General features: G+C 42.1%; 3 protein-coding genes across 3 annotated transcripts; 2 read left to right on the forward strand and 1 right to left on the reverse strand.

The window, feature by feature from the left end:
* The first annotated feature begins 1,067 nt into the window (after window positions 1-1,067).
* LOC136445361 (bifunctional polynucleotide phosphatase/kinase-like) lies at window positions 1,068-7,748 on the forward strand. Its single transcript, XM_066443330.1, has 9 exons — window positions 1,068-1,199; window positions 1,791-1,951; window positions 2,430-2,614; window positions 3,136-3,253; window positions 3,908-3,994; window positions 4,427-4,560; window positions 5,012-5,143; window positions 5,546-5,648; window positions 6,136-7,748. The coding sequence occupies exons 1-9, from the start codon at window positions 1,123-1,125 to the stop codon at window positions 6,375-6,377; spliced, it is 1,239 nt and encodes a 412-aa protein (XP_066299427.1). The 5' UTR covers window positions 1,068-1,122; the 3' UTR covers window positions 6,378-7,748.
* Window positions 7,032-23,525, reverse strand: LOC136445360 (structural maintenance of chromosomes protein 2-like). The gene is made up of 28 exons (XM_066443329.1): window positions 23,252-23,525; window positions 21,909-22,058; window positions 21,283-21,405; window positions 20,669-20,818; window positions 20,404-20,448; window positions 20,147-20,239; window positions 19,712-19,789; window positions 19,510-19,572; window positions 19,027-19,176; window positions 18,382-18,571; window positions 17,642-17,696; window positions 17,164-17,284; window positions 16,703-16,761; window positions 16,433-16,492; window positions 15,956-16,094; window positions 15,193-15,339; window positions 14,636-14,758; window positions 14,228-14,309; window positions 13,626-13,761; window positions 13,017-13,141; window positions 12,323-12,516; window positions 11,567-11,710; window positions 10,926-11,120; window positions 10,217-10,417; window positions 9,581-9,706; window positions 9,059-9,210; window positions 8,523-8,670; window positions 7,032-7,964 (listed from the first exon to the last, which is right to left on the reverse strand). The coding sequence occupies exons 1-28, from the start codon at window positions 23,417-23,419 to the stop codon at window positions 7,752-7,754; spliced, it is 3,630 nt and encodes a 1,209-aa protein (XP_066299426.1). The 5' UTR covers window positions 23,420-23,525; the 3' UTR covers window positions 7,032-7,751.
* A 34-nt stretch (window positions 23,526-23,559) lies between these two features.
* LOC136445362 (dnaJ homolog subfamily C member 25 homolog) lies at window positions 23,560-27,255 on the forward strand. Its single transcript, XM_066443332.1, has 3 exons — window positions 23,560-24,005; window positions 25,992-26,453; window positions 26,967-27,255. Exons 1-3 carry the CDS (start codon window positions 23,589-23,591, stop codon window positions 27,084-27,086), a joined length of 999 nt encoding a protein of 332 aa, XP_066299429.1. The 5' UTR covers window positions 23,560-23,588; the 3' UTR covers window positions 27,087-27,255.
* Window positions 27,256-27,434: the final 179 nt, after the last annotated feature.

Here is a 27,434-nt window from a genome sequence, read left to right on the forward strand (position 1 = left end):
AATATACGTATTTACAAAAGGACCGGAATTATGATCAGAAGAACTTACTACCACCATAGACTGAGAGGTGAAGCTTTGTTCTGTGCTTTAACCCAGTCTCTTATTCTGTTCTTGAAGTCTACATTGTTGGTTGAGATCAGTGTGTTTGGCAGTGTGTTTTTGTGCACCTGTAGAGAAACGTTCTTGTCAGCGCTTTGGTTCGTGGTCTGGGTAGTGTGAAACCTCCTTTGTTGGACAGTCTGGTGTTGTGATTGTGCGAAATATTGCTGCAACGTACTCTAAGTGTGCAGTTGTATCATTTCAGTTGTCTATTAGTACATATATATAGTGATCATTAGTCGGCGGACATGTTGTAAGGGAGCTTCAGGCATTAGCCTCAAGCGTCAAACCTCTGCACGTAAAATAACCCAACACACTTATCGAGAAGAGTAGGGGTGACCCGGTGTGCTTGGCCAAAAACGCGAGCCGTAGCGAAGCCGCATTGCACCACTAGCTAACGAAAAAGCGTTATGCTCAGTCTGAGGTTCGACCGCTTTACCTAATACCTTTGAGAAACAAATTAAAGTGAAACAATTTACCATCGCACCGATAGTAAACGTCTTCAAAGCAGAAATTTAGATATTCAGATTAAATAGTTTCTTCTTTTGTAAAGGATTATTGTCCAAACAAAGTGACGACTCCAAACAAAGTTCACACAGTGCCACGCCCCCCTCGTGCCACAACTTGCCGGGCAGCTTGTGACGTCACTTCCGGGTCCTGCCTGGGCAAGTCGGACAGTTCCATCCTGTGGGGGTACCATCTCATTTTCCAAAAACATATACAACCATTTAAACTGAATTGAGTTGTAAACAAAACTATGTATCGATATTGAATTTTGTCAGAAATTGTCACTTAAATATCTTCGACTTTTGGCGTAAGACAAAGGTACGTTGTAATGTAAATGGATTTCACTTATACCCCTCCCACTGTTTTCATTGGTATAGTCCTACACAATAAACCTAGCGGGATGGCATGTTGCTGAACATACTCACAGCGTTAGCGCGGTCACCGTTGTACGTACGACTTCTAGCCTCCAGGAATAGTCAGGATTTTGTATTCACGTCACCGTTACTGTCCCTGAACATGTCCAAGAGAAGTAGGAGCGATCGGATCTCACAGGCGGCGGCCAAGAAGGCCAAACAAGAGGAGAGCAAAATAACGTAGGTAACTTGGGCAAGTGGGTTTACGGAAAAAGCTGGGCTGTCTACCCTGGGCTGTCCGACCTTTTTGGGTACCCAGGGGCATGCATTGGGGTTTGGCATTAATGATGATGATGGAATTTTCTTGAGGAAAAACTGGGTCAATGGCAGATGTGGGTGGGCTGGATCATACTTTTGGGGGATAGGGGTACTAACCTATTGTTATAGTCTTGAAGGAAGACTGACGGTGAGCTTGACAAAAGATCTAGAACGACCAAGATCCACAATGTCAAATACGATGTCTGCGGTCTACAGTACAGTACAGTTTAGGTTTAACCCCAAAGAAGAGTATGCCATTGACCATCATTTAAGATTTAACGTTGTGCCAGCCTCCAAGCAAATGTTGTGAAATGGTAAAGGATTGGGATAGAACATTATGATTCTTATGATGATATATTGAATAGCAGTAGTAAAGACAATTTCAGATAGACTGACCGGAAAAATGCAGAACAAGAGAAGAACACAGAATGATAGAATGATCAACAAGGCAAAACAGAGTCCTAAGAAATGCTGTTTTCAGACTGTAGGTAACCAGTTCTTTATTCATCTCAGGTATGATGCCAGCTGGAAGGAAGTGGGCCCCCCGGGGAACAAGGGACTGAAGCCCCTGATAGTCCTGGATGGTCCTGGGCTTCCCGGGAAGAGCCAGGTGGCGGGGTTTGATATGGACAGTACCGTCATCACCACCAAGAGTGGGCGCACCTTTCCCACAGGTAAGGACAAAATGCAAGGAAAGTATGCAACAGAGGTGACATAGCAGTGGGACAATAAGTTGAATATTCAACACTGGTATTTCAATGAACTATTGTTATAGCCAAGAGTGGCCAGACCTTACTTCAAGTCAGGATCAGAGGCCTCTGCTACATAGCAGATGACATAACTGGATGACAGCCATTGCCATGTTAGCTTTTTTTAAACTCCTCTCCCTACAATTGCTCTCCTGTCAAATAGCCAGTCTTTCTTTCTTTTGTATTCCCCTTATTAATACTAGTAAACTACTGGAAATGTTTTGTATCACCTTCAGACAAGTGTGGTGGAATAAATAAGATGTAGAATATTAATATCTATTCTGAGTAGTCAGATTACGAGGGTCTACCCTTCATTCAACCTCTTTTCTATCAGATGCTCCTGAATTATTTAATATCTAAAGTATGGCATGTTTTCTAAAACGAATTCACACATAACACACAGGTCCTGCTGACTGGAAGTTCCTGTTCAACCAGAAGTCAACTGATAGGCTGAGGGAGCTGCACAAGGCAGGGTCAAAGGTCGTGCTGTTCACCAATCAGGGGGGGATAGAGAAGGGGCGGCAGGATGTGAAGGGTCTGCTGCAGAAGATAGAGGATGTCATCAGTGCACTGGGCATTCCTGTACAGGTGAGGTTTCCACTTTAGCACTGAGGAAAGGTTTCTTGAGCCAGCTTGGTTTAAGAAGGATAGGTGTTTAGATGCCACCTAAATCTATACAAGTAGGTTATCTTTGGTCTATTGTGGCAAAGATTTTATGTAATTCCTTTGCTTTTTCCTTCACAGCCCAGGGAGTAAATTATTGTTCTTGCGACAAAGTTCTTGGTGTGTCTGTCTGTGTGACAGTGTGTATTTGCAAAGCAGTATGAGCAAATGTGTGGAATCTGCCATCTCTGTTGCCTTGTTGATGATAGCAATGGTACTGTGGACGATTTGTATCTTGCAAGTCAGGTGAATGACAATAGTGAGAATCAAACTCACAACCCTCTGGTTAACAAGCAGATGCTGCTACAAGAGAATTATACAGAGAGTACAGGTCCCTTCCTCAGGTCACCACCCCACAAAACTATAACATACCACCTCTGCTAGGTCTGTCACATACAGGAGGATCAAAATGTGTTGATGTTCATATTTTTGCTTGCTCTTTCCAGGTGTTCATCTCCACAGGTGAGAGTGAGTACCGAAAGCCAAGCACCGAGATGTGGGAGTACATGGAGCGGGAAGCGAACCAGGGAGTGGCAGTGGACCGCAACTCCTGCACATATGTGGGTAAGTAAACCCTAAAACTTCCTGTATGGACAGAACACTTATTGGAAAGAGTAGAGACAACCTGGCGTTCTTGGTTATACTCAAGCACTGGCAAGCTGCATCATCATCATCATCATCCGTCGACCTCTGCAGCAGAGGACGGGGCGAGCCCTTGTACAACCGAGGCCCACATCAGTCTGTCTGACATGGCTGCTCCCAAGTCCTCCAACTCAATCCCTGTGTCCCTTGAGATAGTCCTTGGGAAGGTCAGTTTCCTGGAGTGTGTTTTCCCGTGTGGTTTCCACAGTGTGAGAGATGAGACAATCTCCTCGCTGGCCCGATGGCAGTGGCCAGCAAACCGGACTCGTCTCTGTTTAAGACTATGTGACTATGTGACACTCTAGGGAGCTGCATTCATGATTGCACTACCAGCCACAGAAGATATATAAGTTATACAGAGGATGGCAGCTGCCTGGGCTGGCGGCTTTTCATGTACAAGAAATTTTAGTGTCTTTCCATGCCCAGGAAAGAAGATTAGAAAAAATATGATTTCTCTCAATGTTACCTTCCTGTTCTGCTCTTTCTGCATGACTGATGTCTGAGGTAACAAGGATATCACAAGAATTGATGTCAACCAGATGCTAGATTTATCTTTGCGACTTTTGTATCCCACAGGAGATGCAGCAGGCAGAGCTAAAGAATGGGCTCCAGGCAAACCAAAGGACTTCAACTGCTCTGATCGCAAGTTTGCTGCAAACCTGGGTTAGTATGAGCAATACTGAAATTAGTCCTGAGATCTTTTTCAAGATTTAAATGTTTGTTGTGGTTAGTAAGGCCTGTTATAACATTTTGAAGTGCTCTCCAAGCAGATCAGGTTGATTAGGAAGATTGTGAGCTTCTTTCCATATGCCACATTGTCTCACAGCCAATCAATTGGCCCAAGGAGATTCTATCCTCGATTGGACAGGTTATCATAATGATAAAGAATCCTGAGGTCATATTGGTAGCTCTTGGAAAGGTTTTCTCTACTTTGATACATTCTGTTGTATACCATAGAAACAAGCTCTAAGGAAGTACGGGGGCCAAATCAGCCCCAGGAAGCATGGGACTGTGTAACACAGGCTAAATACCCACTGGTTTCTGTATAGAAAAGCTTAACTTGTACTTTCTTACAGCTGCTTGTTCTTTCTACAGGTGTGAAGTTCTTTACACCTGAGGAGTTCTTTATGGGAGAGGAACCTGCTCCGTTTGAGTGGAGGACCTTTGACCCCAAAGACTTCCTGACCAACCATCCTGCTGCCAAGGTCACAACGGAATACCATTCCAAGGTCAGAGGAATTCAGAGTTTTATTCCTTCCATGTCAAGCTCCTAACCTTTACACAAAAGCTGCTGAAACTAGTGAAAGTTATGTTAGTTAGTTGAATTCCCCCCTGCACTGTACATAGTGCATATCTTTGTCCAAAGGCATTGGGCCACACAGCTTCACTACAGTAGGGAGCGAGTCTACAAGTAGTAGTGTGTTCACCTGCCATACTCTTTCTCATATACTGATGCTCTACGAGTGCTGAGAAGAGAAAGCAGTATGTGCCATTTTCTAAAGTCTTTGGTAGTTGACTTGACGGCTGATAGGACATCTGTGAAACCTTCACGACAAGATGATGATATCGATGGCCAGGGATCAAACTCATGACCAACCGTTTGCAAGGTGTTCACGCTACTCACCAAGTCATTGCACCTATGAAAAGCTTCTACAATTTTTTTAATTTTCAAACCCACAGAAACAGGAGGTGGTTGTCCTGGTGGGCCCACCCGCTGGAGGCAAGAGCACCTTCTGCAAGCGCCACCTAGCAGCTCACGGCTACACTGCAATCAACAGGGACACTCTCAAGACACAGGCCAAGTGTCAGCAGGTAAGACAATACGCTGCCTACAGGTACGATACAACAAAAGCTTTGTCAAGAAAGGTGTCTATATACCAGTGCTACAAACGTATAGTTGATTAAACATATACTCAAGTATGTACACTACTGACTTTATGTCACAAGTTCCTACCACAAAGATGACATGTGATAGCACTGGAAAAAAATGAAAACCACAAAATAACCCTGAAGACAAGTGAATTGGAGGAGCAAGCAGTAACTATGGAGGATGGTACCAAGGCTTCTCACAAGAATAGATGCTCTAGTCTAGTCTTAGATGCCTGCCTTGTTACAAAATGTAGCTGTAGTCTGATCCCACTAAAGGTCTATCATCCACGCTTTAAGTTCTCTGCAAGAAAGCTTGGTGTTGTAGTCTTGTTGTATTCCCTACAGGTCACCAAAGATGCCTTGAAGAGTGGCAAGAGTGTTGTGATTGACAACACTAACAGCAGCAAGGCTGTCAGAGCTGAGTACATCGCTATAGCCAAAAAAGCAGGTAATATTATAAGCTTGTTAACACTTTAATAGTTTCCATCTATTCAAACCTTTGATAAACATTATCCAAGGACTCTAATATGATACTCTGCAAATAATTGGAATATGGTTTCCTTCTGGCCTGGTATCCAAGGTACCACATAGAATGTAAAAATATCTCCCTCTTACTTGATAAGAAAGTGTAATGTACCTGTAGTGTTTCATAGTAGGGAGAAAATGTAGTGTTCACAGTGGTTTTAACTTCACGATTGAAACTGCAATGCAGGGTTTTACTTAAAAAAGGGAAATGTTCAGTGGTTTTGTCTTCACGTTGAAGAGGTCTCCGTGAAAAATGTGAACATAAAACCACCATGAACATTTCCCCTTTTACATTTAATGATCTTTCCCTCCTACTTGTAGGGAAAGTAGAATTTACGTACATCTGAGTCAAAAGAAAAGTTGGTCTAAGTCTTTATCCCAATTGACACCTGTATTTACCACACCTGCAGGTGTTCCAGTCAGGTGTTTTCAGATGGTGACCCCATTTGACCTTGCCCACCACCTGAACTACTTCCGTCAGACGCAAACCAAGGGGAAAGTCCGCCGCATTCCGGATGTCGCCTACAATGTCTTCAAGAAAAACTTTGAGGAGCCAACGACAGCCGAGGGATTCAGCGAAGTCAAGAAAATCGAGTTTCAGGCAAATTTTGACAGGAAGGCAGATGAGGACCTGTTTAAATGTTGGACATAACAATTCTACATTTTATAGTCAGCAAAGAGTTTTTAAACATACATGTGCAGTTAGAACTGTCTAAGACCACTCAGGGGACTGATAAATATAGTCTATGTGGCCAAGTGGTCACTTTATACAGGATTCCCAGTGGAAAATTATCTAAGGGTCCATCACAAAGTGGTCACATTAGCCAAGTTGTCCTTAAGTTGCCCCAAGTAGAGGTGGGTACTGTACTTGTACAGGTTTGACTGTAGTACATTCATGACTTCACCCAGTATTTTGTTAATAGATAGATGAGGTGGCTGTTAATAATTAGACCCAATAACTAATCTTATTGTTTCAGAAAAAGACATACTGCGTAAAGATTAACCCTTAAGCTGCCAGTCCCGACTTAACTAGGGATACAGAAATATGCCTTGTGTGCTGGACCCGGTTATAACCGGGATAGGGTATTACCCAGAACAAAACAGCTTTGCGTGCGTGTAGCGCGTGAAGCCGTGAAGTTAGGGGAGTTAGCGCCGCCGGGTGTTTCGTGAGGGAGGTTAGGGGTCAAACATTTTTGATTTTTACTTGGCTAAAAAACCTGGCAGCTTAAGGGTTAAGAACAAACATACCTAGGCTAGTAACAGTAATAAATGGACAACATACTGATTTAAAAAAGGAACAAAAGAATTCAAAGTGACAAAAGATTTTATTCATTGTATAGGTAAAAAAATGCAGAGATCCATTAAAAATGTACATCTCATTGCTGTAGAGAAGACAGTGAAGAGTAAGAACACGAGGTTCACAGAGGACAAACAATAGACAGCAAGGATGCCTGTTTTCAACAAACATTAAAGTACAACATTGTGGAGAAAATTATCCAATTCATAGACTTGTTTTCAAATTGGAGATGTTCAGTCTCTAATCACATGATTCAATGGCACAAGATGTAGCAAGGAGAAGTTATTTGTTGATAAAAACGATTTTAGGGCTGTACTGTCAAAACAAAACAGGGCAAAAAAGATAGAAAAAAATGACAGATCATTTTACTCTTCTCCCTGCATAAGTAGCCCTTTGGCACCAAATTTGTAATGGTGTTAGGTAGTAGGAAGAAGGGTAAACTGCAGAGGTACATGTACATGTATGTAGGATAAAAAAAACTACCCGTTATCTTGTTTTTCGTAACACAGCCCTACCTACAGTCACTACTTCTATATCAGTCTCATATCTAAGAACAACACACAATGAAGGTATGACTTAAATAACTAAGTACACGAATGCACCTGGGTCATTACATGGATTTTCTTAACCTACTGGAGTCTTTGTACAAAATAAGATGTTCACAACAAGCGTTTGTCTTGCGTATGAACATCAAGATATCACAGAAATAAATTTATCATCAAAATTTGTCTACGCAGTTGTTCCTGCTGCTGCCCCTCTTCTCTTCTTCTTGGCTCTTCCGTCTTCAAGCACCCCTCCCCCTGTACCGGAGGCGTGGACGGGACGAGAGGTGGGGTTGCTCTGGGCGTACCTCGTAACCGTGGAGACGCCGTCCACGAACTTGGTCTTGTAGAGGACGTTGGCGTTGTTGAACATACCGTCCTTCAGTGACACCACAATGAACTAGAGAAACACAGGGACAGTTGGATCAAGACACTTTGTTGTTTGAAAAATAAGATTCTTAGAAAACCTTTAAGATTCCTAGCCAATGCTTCAGCAACTTGTCAGTTGCCTACATCAGGATGTAATGAACTCATTTCTTTGCTTGCTGTACAAACTAGTTAGTGCTAACTTATGGAAGTTATTAACATACAATCTTTTATGTTAGCTTGTCATCCATCCTTCTACAGCTTTTGACCAACTTTCTAAGCACAATGTATAGTAGTACTAGTAGTTTAATCAACGATGGATGATTGTGGTGCAAGCATGCCAGTTACCTGGAAGACTTATTCAACCCAACATAGCTATGAGATGGGAAATGGTTTACCTGAGAGTGTTTGTGAAGTGAGATTTGACCATACGGCCGATGTTCTGAGTGTAAGATCTTACCTGTGAGTGTTTGAAGTGAGACTTGATCATACGACCGATGTTCTGAGTGTGACTGTGAGATCTTACCTGTGAGTGTTTGAAGTGAGATTTGATCATACGGCCGATGTTCTGTGTGTGACTGTGAGATCTTACCTGTGAGTGTTTGAAGTGAGATTTGATCATACGGCCGATGTTCTGAGTGTGAGACAGATCCAGCGCTGCGTCCACCTCATCCAGGATGTAGATGGGAGCAGGTTTGAACAGCAGCATGGCCAGGATCAGGGACAGGGCTACCAGAGACCTGGGGATAAAAACAAGGGTTGAGACTCTGGTTGTCTCTGTTATGTCTTTTTCTGTGACACCGATAGCTTTGATTTGATTCCTACAAAATGTGCAAAGGGACTGGGTTACCAGAGACCTGGAGATAACACAAGAAATGAAACTCTAGTTGTCTCTGTCATGTCTTTTGCTGTGACACCAGGTTCTGGTAAAAGGTGCGCATGAATGCTCATACAAATTTGCAACACTCGAGAGTGCACAAGTCAAGTCAAAGACTATACAAGGTTGAGTAGAGGGCCACAGATAAGAGTCACAAACATATAATAATATACATGTACTATATGTAATAAACATCAATACAGTAATAAATAATTAGCAAATGAATAAATAAACAAGAGTTCTTGTCTCACCTCTGTCCACCACTTAGCTCGCTGAGCGACTCCTTCCAGACATCTCCGAACGCCACCTTGACCTCCAGCCCCTGAAGAACGGTCTGACCCTCGGGCGGGGCCAACTTAGCGTCAGTTCCCGGCAACAGGGTGGAGTAAATGGACCCAAAATCCTGGAGGGGGGGAGGGGGTAAGTTGACAAAGTTTACATACCAAGGAAGCATGCACATCACTGTATGTACGATGAATAAAACACTTGTGACTTTGGAAAGACACTAGCAATATAGAAAATCTATTGCTTACTTTAACACACAGAGTAAAGTTTCACTCGAGAACAAGCTTCCCTAGATAGTTTAGTGTCTTTGCTTCTATTTTAACTCCAGAACCTATACTATAGTTACAAAGACATGTTCATCAAACTTTACAGTTAATTACACAAATTTCAAACTGTTTTTCTGAGTTTCAAGCGACAAGAACTAATACTCAAGTTGTTTCTACATAGGTTTAAATAAGTGCATATAAATGTTGAGTCTACTCTAGTACCTTGTTGACCTGCTCCCAGGCCTTCTTGAGAGCCTCGTTCTTCTTCTTGTCCAGCTCCTGGATGACAGTCTTGATCTTGGCCTTGTCGTTCTCCACAATACGCTTCCTCTTCATCAGGTCGTTGTACTGAAAACAACAACAAAAAAGCAAGAATCCTTTAATCAAGTTCTTACACATATATGCCTGGTAGGGCGTGTAGTCCAGTGTTTAGCGACCATGCCTCTGGAACTAGAAACTAACTCCGTTTGATCCCGGATGTATCGCTCACCCGACATGCATGCTACTGGAAAGATTCAATTTCTTTGGAGTAAGTACATGTACATGCACAATGAACAGAGGGACCACAGGAGACATCATGTCCTCTTTTAAAAAAGGAGTGCACCTCTAGATAAGACAGAGAAAGTTTGGGAGGTGGGATTCAAACTCACAATCTTCTGTTCCAAGCAGACAATCTTCTGTTCCAAGCAGACACATTTTAAAGACACGACTGTCCGTACCTTTTCCTCAGCCTTGCCCAGCATGTTCATGGCCCTCATGTTTAGTGAGCTGGGATTCACACTCACTACCTTCTGTTCCACAAGCAGACTTGCCTGTTAACTACAGTGCACACATTTCTTAACACACGACTGTCTGTACCTTTTCCTCAGCCTTGCCCAGCATGTTCATGGCCCTCATGTTGACGTTCTTGCTCAGCTTGTCCTTCGTCTCCTCCAGCTTCTGCAGACGACGCCCCGCCTCCTTCGGGTTGTTGGCCTTGAAGTCGTACGGCGTGTTTGGCTGGTTGAAGAACTTACGGTCCGACGCGATCCACTCATACTTGTTCAGCATGTGCTCCACCTGGTAGAGAGAAGCATCACATGAAGTTTTCATAGTTAGGGGATGAAAAACAAGCCTAAACATATATTTGTATTGCCACAAAATGACTTCAAGCTAATTTTGAATCTGCTGCTGCTCTTCAAAACTACATTGAGGGTGCTTGTTGAGCACTTGGTACAGATCTAGAAACATGCCAAATAAAATTTTTATATGTTGGAAGGAAAAACAATCCTTGATTCCTTGGACAAACTGTACAAAAGCAGTTTAAATGTTTCAGCATAAATTTGTGATGAGATCTAAAAGTGTTGCTTCAAGTATTGAAAAGGGTTCGTAATATCTTTTCAGAATGAAAAGTGGACATTGAATGACAACTAAATCACAGCCACTAGGATCTTGCAATGATTTGAGAACAGGTAAACTCATTGAATCCCTTCCCTAATCTTCATACTTTTAGTGTAAGTTTATTTAAAACGTCTTTACAATCTGCAAGAAGGTGATCCGATTCTTCCAGTAAACTTTTTTTCCTCACCGATTTTGCGGCGTCCTTGCTGTCCTTGTTGTGCTTGGTGACCTTGTGCTCGAGCTCCTGGATCTTGAGCTGAGCCTCGTTCTTCTCCTTCTCCAGCTCCTTGGTCTCCTTGTTGCGCTCGCCGATCTCCTTGTTACACTCCCGCAGCGCCTCCCGTGCTTTGTTCAGATCTGCCTGGGCAGCCTCCACAGATTTCTACAGGCAAGGCAACAAAAACTTTAGGTCAGACCGGCTATTAGCTAGGAGGGCATCAGGGCGTCTTCTGGATGCCCTAAGCTAAGAAAACGAAGAAATTAGATGCCCTCTTTTGCAGGGGACACCCTGTTTCCCTGGTAATTACATACACAATGTACATGTGATATCCTACCTCCTTTTAAGTTTTAGCCGTATTTTACAGTGTATAAACTTCTTATGTATGCCTAAAGAAATGAAAGTTTGTCATTTGCCAGAACAGTTCAACTGAGTTAGTTTTAATCAAAGTACAAATGTATCATGATTGTTTCCAAAAATATTCCCATTCAGGAGAACAATGATCAATGAACAACCCAGTAAGGAGGATGAAGAAGCCATCAAGCACCAACATTTTGAGAGTGTATACTTGTGCTGAAAAATAAAGTTAAAATTTTTATATCATTTCTGACCTTTGTCTCTGCTGCCTTTTTCTTGAGCTCCTCGACCTGTTCCTCGTACCCAGCGATGGCCTGGTCCACTGCCTTCATCTGGTCCTGGTAACCCGATATCTCCTTCTTCAACTCATCTCCTTCCAGCTTAACGGCTTCTAGTTCCTACACAACAAAGAAACAAATAATCAATCAACCAATCCCTTGGATAGGACGTTAAATGGAGGTCCCATGTTTGGGGAGAGCCACACCCCACGCACGGTAAAGAACCCACCACACCTTTCGAAAAAGAGTAGGGGCATGCCCCAGTGTGCGATGATCCAAACCTGTCTGGTCTGGGTTGACATCTTGAAAAGGTGATAGTCACTTGTTATGTCAATCCTTCCACAAATATGGTAAATCTAAATAAATAAATATATTAAATAAAAAATAAAAATCATCTGATGGATTGATTGATCCAGTAATCATGATTCATTTTGGAATAACAACACACACACACACACACACACAAGGACAGACAGACATAAACACACATGTGCATGCATAGTCCAGTAGTTAGCAACCCTATCTCTGGACCAGGTGGTAGGGAGTTTGAATCTGAATCCCAGCTGTTGTTGCTCACCTGTACAATGAACACACAGGCACAGACAAGTCCAAAACAATGCTTAACTCATGGTGATATTGTGAATACATAAGGGAAAGCTTGGCGTGGAAATATGACAAGGAAACAATTTGGATAATCTGGTCACTACAAAAGAAACAACCCTCAGTCCCCACCTGTCCTTTCTCTCTCATCTGCTTGGAAGACTTCTCGGCCTTCTCCTTGGCCTTCCCCACGTTCTTCTCCGCTTCCTTGAGCTCCTTCTCCCGATGCTGCTGAGCCTCCTTCATCTTCTTCTCAAGCTCCTTCACCTTGTCTGCCGCCTTCTTCTGACGATCCTTCGCTCCCGCAAGAATCTCCTTTCCCTCCTCTGAAGTAAGGCAAAAGAACATACAAAATGAAATGTGTGCCTATCTATTTTTTGTTCAGTAAAATCTATTCTTCCAATAGCCCTGACAAGGGCAGATGCCAAGCACAGTATATACAGGCTCAGCGGACAGAGGAAGTTGCCCTGACTCTTTTTAACAAGTACAAAATACAGTGGACAAGAGCTTGAAAGTTGAAGTCCCTTCTAAGTATCATAACCCTTAAACTTTCTAATAGTGTAAAAGTCTGATAGGTAACAACAGTTGGAATTCAAACTCATCAACTTCTGAGCTACAGGTAAGGTTACTATCCATGGGACCTCATCTCTAAGATTAGCTTTATGTGGCTTTACGAGGCTCAAAATATCCTCCCACAACTTGCAGAGATTTCAGAAGAAAATGTAACGTAAGTTGGTCATCTTAAAAAACACAGCTCCTTTAAAATCAATCAGACGCTACAGAAGAATCTATTTCAAGCCCTGCCCAACAGCTAGATGTGCAGCACCTATTGTCTGCTCCAGGCCCTGGATATCCTCCAGCTGCTTGTGGTGGGTGCTCTGCTCAAGGCGGGTCTTAAGGAGCTCAGCCTCGTGAGTCTTCATATCATACTGCTCCTTCAGACCACGGTACCTGGGGTAAGAAGATATGAGTATCTCTCACTCACTCATCCTCGCCGCTTGTCAGTCTTCTACTGAGTCAATGTAAGTACTAGTATACAAGACATAAGTACATGTATACAAGAGTCACATCTGTGGGTGACGGTCACATCTGACACTAGTCGCTTAACATATGGAAAGGCAACAGAAGTTGAAAAATGTTTTCAAGTATTCTATCTGTACCAAACTAAATGTTGGGGACCAGCAAATAATAAAAAATTTACAATGGGCTAACTCTATCATATCTAACTATCATGCAGTTTCTTTGTAATCTGCCATTTGGTGGCCTAAGAGTTTTGCAAAGTGAAAAATCTTGATGAAAGTATGTTAACGCTATGTTTTTATGAACTTTTTGGTCCAGATTGGAGCCATTCCAGGGTTCTAATTTTATCCAAACAGAGATCAAAATCTTAATCTAAGTGTAAAACCAGTATGTTACTACAAGGAGAATGACTTACTTGTCCACAACTTTCTTGAGAGCCTGCAGCTCCTTCTCCACAGCCCCCAGCTGCTGCTGTTTCTCCTGCAGTTCCTCGTTAGCAGACTTGTACTCGTTCAGCTTGGCCAGGATGGACTCTGTCTTCTTCTGGGCACCTGTGGACAGATAGCAGCACACAAACAGTTAAGACCAACAAGCTTTCAGCCTTTGTTTTTTTAAACATTGAATACCTGGTAAACCGGGTTTGTACTGAAGACTACAAGCTGCATATCCAGACAGATTCACTTGACGAACTCAAACTGGGAAGGACCCTTCTCTTTTCCACAAGTGTGGTGGGTTCTCGAGGTGTGGCTCTTCTCAAACACAGGACCCCTATCCGAGGGACATCCCTAACTGAAACTACATGTATGCACTCATTTTTACCTGAGTGAAGTGAGGAAATTCGAGTTAAGTGCCTTTTCCAATGGTACAACGTCAACAGGACAAGTCAGGGGTACCAGGACTCATACCCACGACCTCTGGGTTATGGCCAAACACCCTGCCACTATGTGACTGTAACGCCAGCTGTACCAACCACTAAGTCCTACAGCCAAAGCAGGTTATATAAGATCAAAGCCCCACCTCCAGACAGCACCCCAGAAGGCTCAAACACGTCTCCATCCAGGGTCACTGATCGAGTCATCACCTTCTTGTCAAAAGTCACCTGGGAAAAAAGCAGCCATGCATAAGAAAAAGTTCTGAACGATTCTGAAGAAACATTCAGTTTTGTTATTACAGTTGTAAGATGCTAAGATTTTATATAATACAATGGAAACGAGTTAAAGCTAGGCCTAAAGATTTAGGTGCACATAAAAAAACAAATTTGGGTTCACAACGTAACATAAACTAGAACCTAATTACAAACCTTCTGCCTCTCTTCAGAGCTTGAATCTGAAATACTATTTCTAACTTTAACGTTTTATTATTTTTAATGAGACTTAAATGTCAAGAATATGCTGTGTAGTAGTGTACAATAGTAGAGTGTAGTACCTTCTTGGCGTTGTCCAAAGTGTCACAGACAAGCGTGGAGCCGAACACATAGTTGACGGCAGCTTTAACTTCGTCCTCATAGCCAACCAGGGACAGGGCAACGTTGGCACTGTCCTTCCCAACCTGAAGATGGAACACAACAATTGCAACATTATCTCTGGCACAGATGTTTCAGTGCAGCATGTACAAAGACATGGCTGCAAAACTTCAGTTGATCCTGTCATTTGGAACAAGAAGGCATTGGAGTGACGTAATGGTAGGTTGTTTGGCCTAGAACCCAGAGGTGCTGGGCTCGAGTCCCCTGAAATGCACCTACGTTGTGCCCTTGAGAAAGGCAATTTACACAAATTTCTTCATTTTACTGTAAAACTGAGTTACTAAGGTTTGATTAGGGACATTGGTCGGATAGGCCAATAACAGGTCAAGCACGTAAATGGAACCCACCACAGTTATCTAAAAGAGTAGGGGTCCTTCCCAGTGTGAGTGGATCAAATAAATCTGTCAGGATATGCAGCTTGTACTCTTCAGTACAAACCTGGTGAAAGATCTGTACCTACCAGGTTCTGAGCCTGCCTGATGGTGTCGGTAGAAACCACGCGGGCGCTGATCTTGTTGAGCGGGATGATAGTGAAGCGACGCTTCAGCTGCCCCTTGTCCAGAATCTTCTTACCCGTCACCTCATTGTCAACCACCACATTATACAACTGGGGAGAACAGACAAAGGGGGTTAATGGTTCAGCTATACATATGAATTTTTTATTATGGTAAAAAATTTTCACCAATGCTATAGCTATCTGTGATGTCGGGTCTTGGAGCAGTTTGGGCTTCTATGTGTCTTTCAGAATTTCTAGTAATGATTTAGACAGATTGAATAACTATCATCAATGGATTAGCAGCGTGACACAAATGCTGAACGACTCTTCTCTCTGGAAAAATGAGCAATGCCCGCCTCACTTAATTTCTACTAGTACCCCCCCGACCCCCTCCGGACTCTTCCTGGCTCAATTGTAACAGCCACCACATACAGTTGTTCAGAGCCAGGCATGAGGCCTGTCCGCCCTAGCCCCGTACTTTGTCCCTCATGGGAAGAAGAACAAGAAAATTGCTGTCCACTGTATATTATCCTGTTGTACTTGAAGGGAGAAACGAGATTTTTGACTGTGATATGAAGCCCTTACCTTATTGCCAGCGGTGACCTCCAGTGCCATGGCATGATGTTTAAATGGATTTGAACCCTTTACTTAGTCACTTAGTAACTTAGTGATCCTTTAGTTAAAACTGTAGGAAGAAAAAAGGTTTAAGTTGAAACGCAGCCCTTACCTTGTTACCAGCGGTGACCTCGAGCGCCATGGCGTGTTTGACGTCATTGACCGTGATGAGATTTGCTACGAGACCTTTGACCCGGGTGCGGTCCCAGTTCTTCTCAGGGTCACGGTACTCAAAATCCAGGTTTGGGAACCTGCACAGGGGTATAGCCAGAGGTAATTTCCATGCTTCCATGTGCATTTTGAACATATACAGCAACTTTTAAACTGATATTTGTACAACAGCATTGCGTCACTATCTGGCTAACCTGTATTCAATTATCTCTGTCTTTTTTGAAAATCCAAGGATAGCCAGTTTAAGCCTCCTCTTTTCAAACAGACGGCAAATAGAACAAGAAAAATTACCAACTTTTTTGCTTCTTGGGACAATTGATGTTTACTGATATATTATTTCATGCTGCTACACAATGTATATTATTAGACTTGGACTCCACGGCTATACTATACGTGTATTTACACCTGAGTGTCTCACCTGGCCTTAAGAGTCTCCACCTTCTCCTGAAGGTTAGACACGCTCTCCTGTAATCCACGTCTGGGGGAGGAACAGAGAAGACATGAAAATCTACATCTAGTATAAGTATTCATGGCAAACTGTATTCATTGCAAACTGACACACATGAAAATATACGGTACCCAAAAAGAGGTCATGATAGACTTAGAAACAATATGCTTTTAATATTACTTCAGCTTAAGTTGTATTTGAAAGCAGAAATGCAGGGATACAAAAGTAGTGAAATTGTACTTCTGCTCTAGAAGACGCTCCTCTTTCCCATCTTCATAGCCAAGCTTCTTCATTTCAGCCTGGAACACAAGGAATCAACGATGTACATTGCACTATGACTTTTAGCATCAACACAACAACCTGAGGCTGAAATAAATCATTCTACAGAATAACCTAAGTACCAAATTTGTTCTCAAGGACTTCTCAAAGAAAACTTGTTCAACTTGAGAGGGTTTATCAGAGGACTGATCAATAGCTTGTTGCACATACAACATTAGTACGGAAATAGGATATGAACATGTTTAAATTGTTCTTTAAGGTTATTTCTATCACTATCTAAGACTCTGAAGATGCGGCCTGTTAATCTTGAAGTTGAAATATGCCCTTTGTGTGTGTTCGTTGAGGAGACCTTATCAAGTATCAAGTACATGTAAGTAAGTGTTGCTTTGTTATCAAGAAAAAAATAAGAAATGGCCGCTAACCTCCAGTTTCTCCTGGTTCTTCTGAATGGCCTCGTAAGCCGACTTGTCCTTATCGTAGCTCTTCTCTGTTTTCTTCAACTCGGCACGTTTCTTCTTCACCTCCTCCTCTGCATGCTTCAGTCTAGGGTGGAGCACCAAATCATATCAGCATGAATTGGACAAGAAAAGTGTCTCATAGTAGGCTCTGGACAGTGTTTTTATATTCCTGTTTTTATAGCTATGCACTGTTTTCGAATCGCTGAGAAGGGGGAAGCCATCAGAACACAGCAGCATTTGGAAACCAGCACATATATAATCAAGAAAAACACTGCTAAAAACATGTCCTATTCCTTTACATTGATATGCAACTTATCAAAGTTATTACTCAGACTTAGCTTACCTAAAAATCAATATACTTTTAATATCAATTCATACAAATATTCTTTTATATGAGTGGTCCATAATGAGGGCATGCTGACAAAGAACGTTATGTACTCACTTCATCTGTGCTTGCTTGGTGTCTGTGTCGACTTTGCTGATTTCATCCTTTGCAGCTGAAAAACATTTTTCATATCAAGATAAGCAAAATTTAGCATAAGAGAAAAATACATGTAACTCTTGGACCAACCTTTTTTGGAAAACTATCAGATTTCGATCGCATTGCTGAATTACAATAATCAAATATCGATCAATCAATTAATACACTAACCCATGATAAATAGAGAGTACTCAGTGATGGTAGTCGAACCTCAGACTGAGGACGAAGCATGTTACTTTTTTGATAGCTATTAGGTCAATGCGACTCGCACGTTTTTGGCGAAGTACACCAGGTCACCCCTACTCTTCTCGAGAAGTGTGTTGGGTCCTTTTACGAGTAGATAGCACATTCAAAACAAATTAGTTCAATCCAGGGATCTCCCTAAAGATTTATGGAACAGTGGCGCTCCTCCACCCTGTTCTCATCCCAGCTCCATCCTGTTGATTTTCAGAGCTAGGATGTTTCTTCCAATATTCCCCTGTAATTTTGCTCCGAACTTCATTAATTGTAGACAAGATGCAAAGCTGAAGTTGTAGGAAATGACTTCCATTTGTGTCAGGAAAAGGCAAAATGCAACAGACCTCCCCCCTCACAACAGGCATCTTAGTTTGTTTTTTTTTTTACATGCTTGGCACCCTCCCCCCATCCTGCTCTAGATCTATATTTCTGGGGAGATCCCTGCAATCAATCAATCAACCCACCCATCATCTGCTCGGCCAGTGTGGCGTCCTCCCCTTCATCGTTACTGCTGAGCCCAGCGGAGACGGCCTGGAAGTGTTTCTGCGCTGCCGTGTGGGCGTCGGCGTCCTCCTTAGCCTGTTTCTCCAGCTTCTGCTGGGCGGTGGCCAACTTCTCCACTTCCTTCTCCTTCGTCTTCAGGGCTGCGTTGTCCTGTGGAGACATGGAAACAACTTTGTCATACATTTCCGTCACAGACAATTGTTAGGCCAGATCAATCTCATATGCTGTTCTCAGAATTTAAAAAACAACTATGCTGAACGAAGTGGGAAATCAACAAGAACACTGAGATCATTTTCACTTTTTTCCTTAACTCATGTGTTCTCAAATGATAATAAAAATATTCTTAAATGGAAATTAAACATGGAAACAGAGCCATAGAGAAGAAAGTCTCTACTTTGAGTTTGATATACAGTTTAAGGAAGTGAACTATGATAGTCTGATGCAAAATTTCCTCCCAGCTCTCAATTTCATCTTTGCGTCTTGTTAAATTTCAATTTCCGAGAACCAAGGAAATTCACTGGTGTGACCTTGGTAATACATCTCTGGTGTAAATGCTAATAAACTTCAGCATGTCATATCAAACCTCTAACTTATACCACACTCACCTCATCAATACTTTTGGTGATGTCCTTTTTCTTCTTCTTCTCAGAGTTGAGTGTTTCCTTCTTGTTGTCCAGACTGCTCTGAGCCTTGGCGTCATTCTTCTGTTCGTCGCCCAGGCGAGTCTCGAGGGTCTGGATCTGTCCTCCGGTTTCCTGGGAAAGGTAGTGTAGTGTATTGGGGGTTGCTTTGTTCTCATGGCTAATATAAGACAGAAATGCACTGGTTGATCTAATGGAGAATGGGAAGAAATGGAGGCAGTCATGGAGGTGTCATAATAAGCTTGTTTGAGTTCAAGCAAGCAAGCGAGCAAGTGAACTAGAGTGTGTATGGAATTGCTGAGTTTCTTTTTAAAGTCAGGAGCTGACAAGAATGGTTATGATCCACTAACACCCGACATAATGGACCCAGGGTACATTACATTACAGTATATACATTACAGTATACAAAGTGGGTTCTACTCATATTCACACAGAAGCCGTGAGTACCTCGTCTCTTTTCTTCTCCAGCTCTTGGACCGCTTCGTTGATTTTGGCAATCTTTTGGTCAATCTGTAGACAACATCAAAACATGGTTACAAACAAGAGAAATTCAAACAGAAGATGAACTCTGTGTTGCAAAAAGACTAGAAAAATTTGATACGAACATGTTGAAGTTCTGTAGCTCTAAATGATAGAGAATATATCTTACTTCTTGCTGCCTTTGCTGGAACTGCTTGATGTTGTCAGTCATCTCAGCAAGCTCCTCGGCAGAACGTTTCTGGGTTTCCTGTGGAAAATTGAAGCAGAAAAAATTGTGATGAACATTGAAAGGGAAAACTGTACATGTCGACTCTACTGGGAGAAGCAATGCAGAGAATGCCAGGATATCATTTCTTAATTATTTCCCTGCTGCCAAATCCAATGATATGTTTACGGGTCAGTACAATTACAAGGTTACCGGTTCTACAAAAATTTACCCACAGTTTTTATTTCTTTGCAAATTGCATGTTATGTGCAGGCATTTCATACTCGAATCCAGGACCTCTGGGTTCTGTGCCAAACATTCTGCCATCACACCACGGCAAAGCCACAATGTCCAATCATGTATGATCATTGGAGTTACTGTAATAGTAAGGCATTGTACCTCTGCACAGAAGAACTGGTATGCCACGTGCAGACGGGACAGGTGTTCAATCTCACGTAGAACCTTCTGGTACTCCAGGTAGTTGGAGCGCTCCTGTGGAGGCAACAAAAACAGTCAGTCAGCGACAGACAAGACATTTTGAGCAGAAGCAGTTTTGGGAATTGATAAGACAGACACACGCCTAAAACCACAAATGCTACATGTATTTTATAAATCCTCAAACTTGATCTCAGTCTACATAGTCAAAGAAAAAGTACCTCTTTCAACCGTGTAAGAGTTGGGCTGATCTCTTCCTCAAGGATCTGTGATAAAGAAATTCAAAAAATCATTAGAATCAAACAACAGCCACAATGACTTCATGATTTACATTGATTAACTTCACAACAAAACAATGGTAGACAAGACAAGATTTTCAACATATCATAAGAAAATCTGAAATTCAAAGACATTTTTAAATTAGTACACACAAACATAACCACATTTGCCAGTTCATTACACTGCAGTATTGCCAGGTAAACTTACAGTGTTGATCTCGGTGAGTTTGGCGTCCTTTTTCTCGATGGTTTTCTGGGCGGACTGTTTCTTGCTCTCGTACATCCTGGTCCCGGCGGCCTCCTCGATCATGGAGAGGATCTCGGGAGGCTTCATGTTCAACACTTTCGTGATGCGGCCCTGAAAAAAACATACGCAATAAACATGCAAATTGTTGCAGTATTAAAATAAACTGCTTGGGGGACCAAAACCTAGCTGAAATAAACACATGCAAATACTATTCAAAATTATTTTAAAGTATTTGAGTGGGATTGACTGCTGAGGGCTAACAATTCTAATGGGCTAATGGGGCCAGGCTATTTACAAGCAGGGAGGTCATCTAATCTATACACCTTACACAGACAAATTCGACACTCTCCTTTTGCAGCCAGGGGACGCCCAGAGGATGCCCAATTTCCCGGTAATCACACACACATGTACATGTGTTCCTTACACACACACAACGCCACTGTTACTTTTTTCCTCATAGCAAACACCATTGAGCCCATGGGGTGCTCTGGTCAGCTAGTATAAGTCCTGTGCAGATTATATAATTTGTCTAATGGTAACCATGGCAACAGTTGGTATGGCAACCCCATGCTCACCTGCATGATGAGGAAGTGAGGGTTGTTGATGTTGAGACCGACAGAGTGGAAGAGGTCCTGAACTCGTGTGTTGCTGGCATTGCTGCCGTTAATCAGGTATTTGTTACGTCCACCGATCACAACCTGGAGGAGAGAAGAGATATGTTTTCTTACAAGAAATTGCAGCTTTTCTTTTTATCGTTCCAGAAGGTTCTTTCCTCATTTCCAATAGATTTATGCTAAATATATGGCACTGCAAAGTTGTTTTTAATATCTATAAAATCTATCACTTGTGCATTGGTAAAACATAAAAGAACTTATGATGGCAGGGCTTGGAATCATCACCACCCCCACCCCCCAAACTGTTACATTTATTTCCAGCCTGCTGATAATCCTACATGAAATGAGGGCCTTACCAGGCTCCACGGATTGCTGAGAAAATAGTAGAAATTGGCCAAAAAGAGTGTAGTCAGCTACGGAGAGAGGGTCGCCTGTTGGACCCTCTCTCCGTAGTTGACTACCCTTAGCATGCTATATTCAGTCTAAGTCTATTTGAATATAGCAATGGAAGCAAGAAGATAATTTCACACAATGAATGCTCACAAAACCTATATGTTCAAACAAATACATGTATTTCTTAGTCTAACCTGTCTGGATACGGTAATCTCGTCATACGACTCGTATCCCACAGGGCTCTGCTTCTTGTCGGTGTTGTCAAACGTGATGGTAACGGTTGCCTTGGTTACCCCGGCCTGGCCGCTCTTGTAGACCAGCTCCTGCAGGCTGCCCGCTCGCACCTGGGAAGAACAGACAGAAGAAATCAATCAATCAATCAATCAATCAATCAATCTTTGCTGGTCAATGTCATGATGTCAGACATTTATATATCCAAAGAGGTTTTCAGATGTCACATCATTCAGATGATTCAGTAGGCATGTTAAAATTGATATCAGGTTGCAAACTGCTATTCTGTCGATGTCATGTACAAAGAAAATACCAATGAAGTACCATAATTTGGTTGAAGCATTTGTAACAATCTATTTTCCATCTTTGTCGAAGTTCAAAATTGTGAATTTCATTATTTCACCATAATTTCATATCACAATTCACACATCATGATCGATCTGTCAGGAGCCAGAATAGAAAAAAATTGATTATTTCACCACTTTAAAGGGGCATATTGTGACATGAGCATAAAAAAAATTCTTTGTTTTTGATCATTTTTCTACATCATTAGTTGAATCTACCTTATTACACTGCACAGCAATATTCATCACGTATGGATGCGACTTTGCAGTATCGTGCGGACGTCTTAAAAAAATTGTATACGCAATCCCCACCACCACTTGACTTGTCCGCCATTTTGTCGAACCATCGCCGAACACGCGATCGAACGTGCGACGTTCTGAAGTTTGATCACTTGTGGTGATTTTCCTATGACGCTCGATCTCCGACCGTAACGGTCAATCCGATTATTTCTTAGCGTTCTACGCTGGCTTATTTGCATATTAACTTGCGGGACGCAAGTTAATATGGAAATGAACCAGATTTTACACGTTTTGCGTTTTTCGTCGATTATTAATGGTGGAAATGTGACAAAATGACGGGAATATGTTGGAAATAAGTAAGAAATAAGTTACAAATGTGAATCTTAGTGTAGGTCTTTCAAATTCTTACTATTTGTAGTTTTTGCCCACCAGATTCTACAATATGCCCCTTTAAGTCTTATCTGCGCTATACAGACCTCTGAGGTAAAAATCTATCATGCCGTTGAATGAGCTAAAGCCTTAGCAAAATTCCCCACATAATTTATTTCCAAAATAAGGGTTGTGTACAAATAATAAAATATGACGCTTTGTCTACTGAGAAATAAGAGCTTGCCTCCTTAACATCTTAAAATACATGAGACCCCTAGTATCAGACCGATAGCATAGTCCTGAAAGAATATCTCAAGGAAAGAAATCTTACGTCTTGCAAATCAGCAACTTACCTGAGAAAGGTTGGAGATGCCCAGCAGGAAACAGATGGAGTCCAGGATGTTGGATTTGCCGCTGCCGTTCAGACCGGTTATGGCGTTGAACAGCGGGTCGAACCCGCTCACAACCGTCCGCTGGGCGTAGGACTTGAAGCCGTCGATCACGACTTCTTTGATATGCATCTCTGGACGTCTGATTTCTTGAAGTTTCCGTCAGAATATCGCAGAGTTCACAACAAACACCGTCAAAAATGGCGCTCAAATGGCGGTTACCTCAAAGTCTCGCACATTCTCGCAACACGTGACTTTACTGCGAGATCTGGGACTTCCCGAGATACCTTGCAAATTCAAGATGGCGCCGACCGGGTGGAAATTCGCGATTTTTAGTGCAATTTTAGTTGTTTTCTTCCCTGTTTTCGTCGTGGGACAGATTCAGGGGCTCTACTGTGGAGAACAGAACTGCTACGATGTCCTTGGCATAACCCGAGAAGCCACGACCAGGGAAATCGGCAAAGCGTACCGCCAACTCGCCCTAAAGTACCACCCCGATCGAAACAAGGCAGCAGACGCCGAAGAAAAGTTCACCCTCATCGCGACGGCCTACGAAACGTTACGAGATGAGGAGAGCCGAACCGACTACGACGACGTGTTGGACAACCCAGAGAAATACTTCCAGCATTACTACAGATACTACAAAAGGAGGGTGGCCCCGAAAGTGGACGTCAGAATCGTGATAGTCGTCACACTAACGGTTATATCCGTGATCCAGGTGAGAAAACAACGCCGCTGGGTTGTACGTACACGTCACGCCCCCTATTTAGGGGCAGGTCGATATTTGTAGTGTTTAAAAGTGGATTAATTTACTCAGCCTTTTGTATTACCCGGAAGTCAAACTGCACTCACGAAAACCTTGTGCTATTCATAATTATCTCAAAACTTTGAATTTAACTGGGATCCCAGTAAAAGTTTCCTTAGGGCTTGTTGACCATGGGGCCTGGGATCATGCGTCATACAGTTATTCTTTGTAAAGAATAAAAAAAGTATAAAGCTGAGTCCATGTCAAATTTTGTACACCTAGGGTCATGGTGTTCTTTGCCATACAGTTATTCTTTGTAAAGAATGAAGTAGTAAAAGCTGAATCCATGTTTAACTCGACATGTGTTCACAGTACCTTCGGTGGTGGCATCATTTGTTGTACACTTATTCTTTGTTAAGATGGAAAATAAAAAGCTGTTCCCATGCATGTGTTTGATTGGGTACAGAGCAGCTTGGGTGGTGGTAGCACTTGTCATACAGTTAGTCTTTGTAAAGAATGAAGTAGTGAACGTGTAAAAAGAAAAACACTATATAATCTATACGAACACGGTGGTCTTAAACTTAGAAACTTGCGGGCCACCGATCTTACCATGAAGGCTTCTTGGGTGCCCAAACTATATCATAATGAAAAATGGTTTTGTTCCAAATTGTTTCTTTGCTCCAGTCCTTTGTTTACAACCAATGTATTTTCCTTTTCGCAACTTACATCGAATGATTTAGAAATATTGATGAAAGAGAAGGCTCAAATCAGTCAATTCTTTAGGCAAGTCCTACAAGCTTGGCTAAAGTTCCAGCTACGTCCTCCAGAGAGTGCACTGGAAGTCAAACAACAGCTCCTCTGCCTAAATTCAGGAATTCGTATTTCAGGAAAACCTTTATTTTCAACAGCTCTGTACAACAGAGGCGTTATTTTTGTGAACGATATTATAGACTCGGATAACAACCTTTTATCGTTTGAAAATTTTGTACTTAAATTTGGGGACACCTGTTCGGAGCTTAAGTTCAATCAAATTGTTTCAGCCATTCCGTACTCTTGGAAAAAATTACTACGACAGGTGTCACCAGAAGTAAGGGTTTGTGTTCCTGTTTGTACAAACATAACCTGGCTTCAGCATCCAAAAATCAATAGATACTTGTACTCCTTTTTCATGTACGAGGCCAGGCTATGGGATTCATCAATCAAAATACAACAATCATGGGAGGTTTATTTTAATACATTCGTAGCATGGAGCAAAGTGTACAGTTTAACATACAGAATCTTGATTGACTCTCATCTACGTATTTTTCAATATAAACTGTTATTTAAATTCTTAACTACGAATAGAATACTGTATAAGTGGGGGTTGGTAGACTCATATTTATGTAGTTACTGTAAAGATGAAGAAGAGACGGCTATACATTTATTCTGGGATTGTAGAATAGTCACACATTTCTGGCGACAATTAGAAGCTTGGTTTCTCCATCATACTGGATACCCCCTACAACTTAGTCGCTTTAATGTCATTTTTGGAGATCTAAATGAGAGGTGTCCAGCCCTGTCAAACATGGTCATTCTGTTAGGAAAACAGTTTATCTTTAAAAATCGTCAGTGGTCTCTAAAGCTAGAATCTTTTATCTCTTACCTTTCCTACTTTTACAAATTAGAAAGCATCATTTCTAGAAGAATAGGCAAAACTGAAAAACATGTGGGGAAATGGGGAAACTTGATTGGACACATATAATATGTATGTGTGTCAATTAGTGAATTACACTGCAATTTTACTTTCAATTAGTTTTATTTATCGGTTTTTGTTTCCATTCATGTCTGTTAACTACCTTATTTCCGTGCCATGTATGTCTTGTGTATCATTTTGTTTGTTTGTTTATAAACCAATAAAAAATGAATGTTAAAAAAAAAAAAGAATGAAGTAGTAAAAGTTGAATCCATTTTTAACTGCAGTACCTTGGGTGGTGGCATCGCTACAACCAGGCCATCTCCTACCTCGTCACCGTCCCAAAGTACCGCACCCGCGCCATGGACATCGCCAAGGAGCAGGGCCTCGTCAACAACAAGAAGAAAGGGCGTCGCTCCAAGGAGGAGATCAAACAAGAGGAGGAGGCGGCTCTAAAGAATGTGATCGAAAACATGATGGACATCCGTGGAGGGTACAGCAAGCCGAGCGTGTACGACGTACTGTGGGTGAAACTGGTACTGTTCCCGTACCACGCGCTGCTGTATGTGTGGTGGTACACGGCCTGGGTGTGGAAGTTCTCGGTGCGTAAGCAGCCGTACGGGAGGGAGGAGAAGTTGTACCTGATGAGGAGGAACTTTGGGTACACCACCACGCAGTGGGACTCTCTGGAAGACTCTCTCAAGGAATCCTACCTTCTGAAGGGACTGTGGGAAAGAAGAGTATTTATGGTAGGTTGTTAGTACTGTACTGTATAGTTGGTTAATAGTTTTGTGGTGCAACACATTATGTCATCAGTTCTGTATTTTATATGCAAGATGAAGAAAAATATTAATGATAGGTTGTTAATCTCTCTGGCTCATTCCCTGTCTTTGGGCATCAGTGGGAAGAAGTCACATACAATCCTTGAGTGGCATAGGTTAGTTAACAGTCCCATGGTACAATACAACAGTTGTCTACTTTATGTTTGTATGTACAGTTTACATGATGCACCAAAAAGTTCTTAGTCTGTGACAGTTGCTTATTTTTATGATGTTTTCCACACAGGTCATCACTAAAATCTTGAGGATAAAGCCAGCAGTGTACTTTGTTTCTTTGATTGTTTTGAAGGCTTAAAATTCTCATTGGCGGGGAGCGAAGCTTGGATAGCAGACTAATGCTAAGAAGGCTGGACTCCATGCTAGCAATTTTCAGCTTTGTGTAGCAATGATTTAGCAGTCTTTTTTCCTGTTGTGTTTCTGTAGCTATGGAAAAAAGAGCAGGAGGAGGAGATGAAGTTGAAGTTGGCAGAAGATCCGAAGTACAAGAGATACCGACGCTGGATGAGACAGGGCGGAGCAACCAGGATGACGTTTGAGGACTAGTGTTTTCTGGGTATATCCTCAGTTGCCACTAATCTACAAGCAGATCTTTCAGTGGCAAGGCATTATCAAGGGGCACACCCCAGTTAATTTTGGGTCTCAATTCGAGGTTGCACACCCTCATGTCTAGCGACTGTCTCTTCAAGTAAGTACTTCTGAGCCAAAACAACTGTGACTTTTAGCCATGTTGGTAGTTAATGTCAGTTCACAGCAGATTATGAGAAATGTGAACTCAAACCTTGACACTCGAAACCATTTTGTCACTTATTTTGTTGCGCTCTATAACGCCAACCAGTATCCAATGCCACCAGAGGCGTTGGATACTGGTTGGCCCTTTTGATGCTGCCTTGT

This window comes from Branchiostoma lanceolatum, chromosome 11 (assembly GCF_035083965.1).
Source record: "Branchiostoma lanceolatum isolate klBraLanc5 chromosome 11, klBraLanc5.hap2, whole genome shotgun sequence".
Classification (NCBI taxonomy): Eukaryota; Metazoa; Chordata; class Leptocardii; order Amphioxiformes; family Branchiostomatidae; genus Branchiostoma; species Branchiostoma lanceolatum.